The sequence below is a fragment of the Herpailurus yagouaroundi genome, unplaced genomic scaffold (genome assembly GCF_014898765.1).
Source record: "Herpailurus yagouaroundi ecotype Mexico unplaced genomic scaffold, PumYag 186, whole genome shotgun sequence".
In the NCBI taxonomy this organism is placed as follows: domain Eukaryota; kingdom Metazoa; phylum Chordata; class Mammalia; order Carnivora; family Felidae; genus Herpailurus; species Herpailurus yagouaroundi.
The window spans coordinates 39316636-39320157 of NW_024412417.1; the positions used below are offsets into that span (position 1 = coordinate 39316636).

General features: G+C 38.7%; 1 protein-coding gene across 3 annotated transcripts in view; it reads left to right on the plus strand.

Moving 5' to 3' along the window:
• EFR3A (EFR3 homolog A) overlaps window positions 1-3522 on the plus strand; it is a 67734-nt gene extending 64212 nt beyond the window's left edge. For all 3 annotated transcript variants that reach the window (XM_040494446.1, XM_040494444.1, XM_040494445.1), the window contains one exon: window positions 1117-3522. In XM_040494446.1, the coding sequence (XP_040350380.1) occupies window positions 1117-1222 (106 nt within the window). In that variant the 3' untranslated portion in view covers window positions 1223-3522. The remainder of the gene's footprint in view (window positions 1-1116) is intronic.

Consider the following 3522-nt stretch of genomic DNA (forward strand, 5'->3'; position numbering starts at 1 on the left):
CCCTCCCACACCCGCTCCAGGAACCCTCTGTTTGTTCTCTAGCTTTAGCAGTCCCTTATGTTTTGTCCCCCTCCCTGCTTTTACATTAGTTTTGCTTCCCTTCCCTTCTGTTCATCTGTTTTGTCTCCTAAAGTCCTCATATGAGGGAAGTCATATGATATTTGTCTTTCTCTCATTTTTTTTTATGATCGTAGTGTAGGGAAAGTTTTCCTTAGCATACACAAAACCTGGAAGTCATAAAATCATATTGATTTCTTTGGTAAGATTTTTAAGCATTTAGCAAAACAAAACCCAAAACACAAGGTTGAGACTCAAAAAATGAACTGTGGAAAAGTATTTGTTTCCCACACACGCAAAAAATTAGTTTCCCATATTAAAGAGACAAAAACATCTGAGTACGACAGGCTGTGGACTTACAGAGACAGTTTATTTTAAAGGAAACAGAATCTACGAAGATACTTTGCACTGGTAGTAACCCAAAAATTAGAAATGAGAATGAATTGCCCTCTGCCTGCCAGATTGGCAAAGATTTAAAACCAAGAACAACAAAAGCAAAAGAGAACAGGTGCCCTCCGGATGGAAGTAGAAGTTGCTGGTATTCTGACAATGTGTATCAAAGTCAGAATTGTGAGGATGCTTTGATTAAGAAATTCTCCTTGTAAACCTGGAGACAGGATAAAATTGTGTACGTATAAGACCTGTGAACATTACTTATAGTAATGGAAAGTGCGAATGAACTTGCATTTATCCACGGGATTCGATCAGTTGCAGCATATCCACATGATGAGATACCAAGCTGTCAGCAAAAGAGGATAGCATATGTACATAAGAAAGATTTTTCTGCTGGTGAAGCAAAGCAAGTTTGAACCAGAATGGGCATGTGCCATCCTGTTACTAAAAATCACATCTGCATATGTTCAAGAGGCAACGTCCGGCTTAGACTTAAAACCAGCTTGGTATCCCCGCCTCTTTTCCCAGCTAGCCTTGTACGTAGCTGGCCGGCAGTGTGACAGGAGGAGTCTTACTCTGCTGTTCGCGGGTAGTTGTTGGGATGCTCGGTGAAACGAACAGCCTTTAAATGGACCTGCTGACAGTGGCTCGTTCTTCTGTTTACAGCCCTCCTCCTAGTCCATCGGGAACACTGACCATTACTTCTGGACATGCCCAGTACCAGTCTGTCCCGGTCTATGAGATGAAGTTTCCAGATCTGTGTGTGTACTGAGTGGCTCATGAAGACCTCAGCATAGGATCTAAAGCCTATAAATGAAGGCCCCGCTGAGTCTTCAGGGTTTACTTAATGTGTGTTAACATGCTTCCTGGGAATAACGGTGAGACTTCTCTTCAACCAAATCTTGGCACGTACCGCATTAGAAACGGTGGAGCCGTATATGGTTGAGAGTACTTTTGAGGGTCGGTTTCTGTCACGATAGTTTCTTTTGAGCTTCCTGTTGGCTTCCAGAGTTGGACATGTATTGGTCTCCCATCATTCCATAGTTCAACAGTGTATTTTAAACTTTTCACAAACAGGTAATTTTAAAAGATTATGCTTTCAGAGGGTTGAAGATGCATCAGGTGTCTACTGTTCTTCTTAAACATCTACACAACTGCTTAGAAATAGAATTGCTTTTGTGTCTGGTCATCTGCAAAAGCAAATACATACAAATATATTGCTGATCTTGGGGCTGCAAAACTGTTCTGTGGCTTGTTGTCCCCATGTTTTAGATGTTGTGATCTGTAGTAACATGTGCTAGGCATTCCTCAACTTGTTTATGGTAAGAAGACATCTCTTGAATAATATTCCTAGAATATGACCAACCCTAAAATCGCCATACTTAAAAAGCATCTAGTTTTCGTAATACTGTGTTGTCTGCCAAGAGTTGACCGTTCTACTTGAGAGAAGCTTAGAGCTTACTCTTGGCATACCAAACCGTGCAATATTTTTTTACATCATAAGATGTATTAGTTTACAGAATATACTTTGAAACTATAGTAGTATTTTGCTGTGGCTCCATTAATTAAATGAGATCTGTATTTAGTGTAAGAAAAAAAAGACATTTAAAACAGCTACTAGTTCACCTGTGAAGAGTGTGTACATTTTGATTTCTTCCAAAGCACATTATTTACATTTTTATATTGTGCGTTGTTTTAAACCTTCGTAGTCAAAAGATTCTCCAAATGGGCTTTTAATTTGTAAGATTTGAACTGGAACTTGTATGCATCTGTTTAGGATTTGTTATATTACACTTGAAAAGAGTGCCTATGGCTTTAGTGATCAAGCGTGCTAAGGATTGTCAGCGGAAGCTTCTGTTGATTGAGGCCACCGGGACTACACGTGTAACATGTGCTCCCAGCCCCACAGCGTTTCCTTAAAATTATGCGCATTTTAGTGAATTCCATCACACAGAGAAAATGAGCAACTTTCTTTGCAACTCATATAAAATTCTCTTAGGTCATTTTTATAGAATAACCTGTTTATAATTATATTGCCTTTTCAGATTCAGTTTCTTTTTACAAAGAACAATATACATATCAAACATTGTAGCTCAAAAAACAATTCAGTTTTTACCTTTTTTGTTTGAAAAACTACAGCTGAGAATGGCATGTTAGGGGTTTGTGTATATGGTTGTTGGGCACCTTTGCAAGGAACAGAAAAATGTATGGAAGTGGCAAAAGAACAAGCCTGCCTCCAGTTTTTTAATAAACTGACGTACGGGGTCTCGAAGCCTCTTGCAAAAGGTCCTAGCTGTCTAGACCCATAAAATGATACTCGGGCCTCCCGGGCGGTGTCGTGAATGCTTATCTGCAGGATAACAGTGCAGTCAGCACGGGGGTTGGATGACCTTACTTCAGCTGTCACTGGGACTTTGCCTCTTGATCAGGTAAAATGTGTCACTACATAATAGACCAAGTTTTATGTTTTCTATTCCCCTTTTTTTCTTCTCTATTTTTAAAGAAGGGTGTTAATTTTTGTGCATTTAAAAACATCTGAGCAGGGGGACACACAGAAACAACCATCATCCACTTGGATGTCATTTTATAGATGAACACTGTGTGCTTTTGTATGAAAATATATATAATTTAGTGGTATAAGTAAAGGAGTTATATATATTCATTTGCACTCAGTGCAAAACAAACTTTGCTCTACAAAATTTCATGTTTCTCTGTGATTTAAAAATGCATGTATTGCATGTAAAGGAAAACCATTTGAATTAATGTTTCTCACCCCTTTCTCTTGGTCTGTTTGTAAACTGTTGATGTGGGTTCTGCGGGGTTTTTTTTCTTGTTGTTTTTAAATCACAGTAGACTTCTATATATCCTAGATAAATAATGGTTCCCAAGAAGTGGATCTTTGCTTTATTTGTCCCTTCTAGGAGACCGTAGACGATCCTGCGGGTAGGGGGTCACGTCCAAGCCAGTTTGGAGACTGAAAGTTTACGATTTGTTGAAGTTCACTTGTATGGCTATATTTTTGTAGATATTTAAAACTCTTAATAAACTGTTAATCATTCTGTTTTTGCTGTA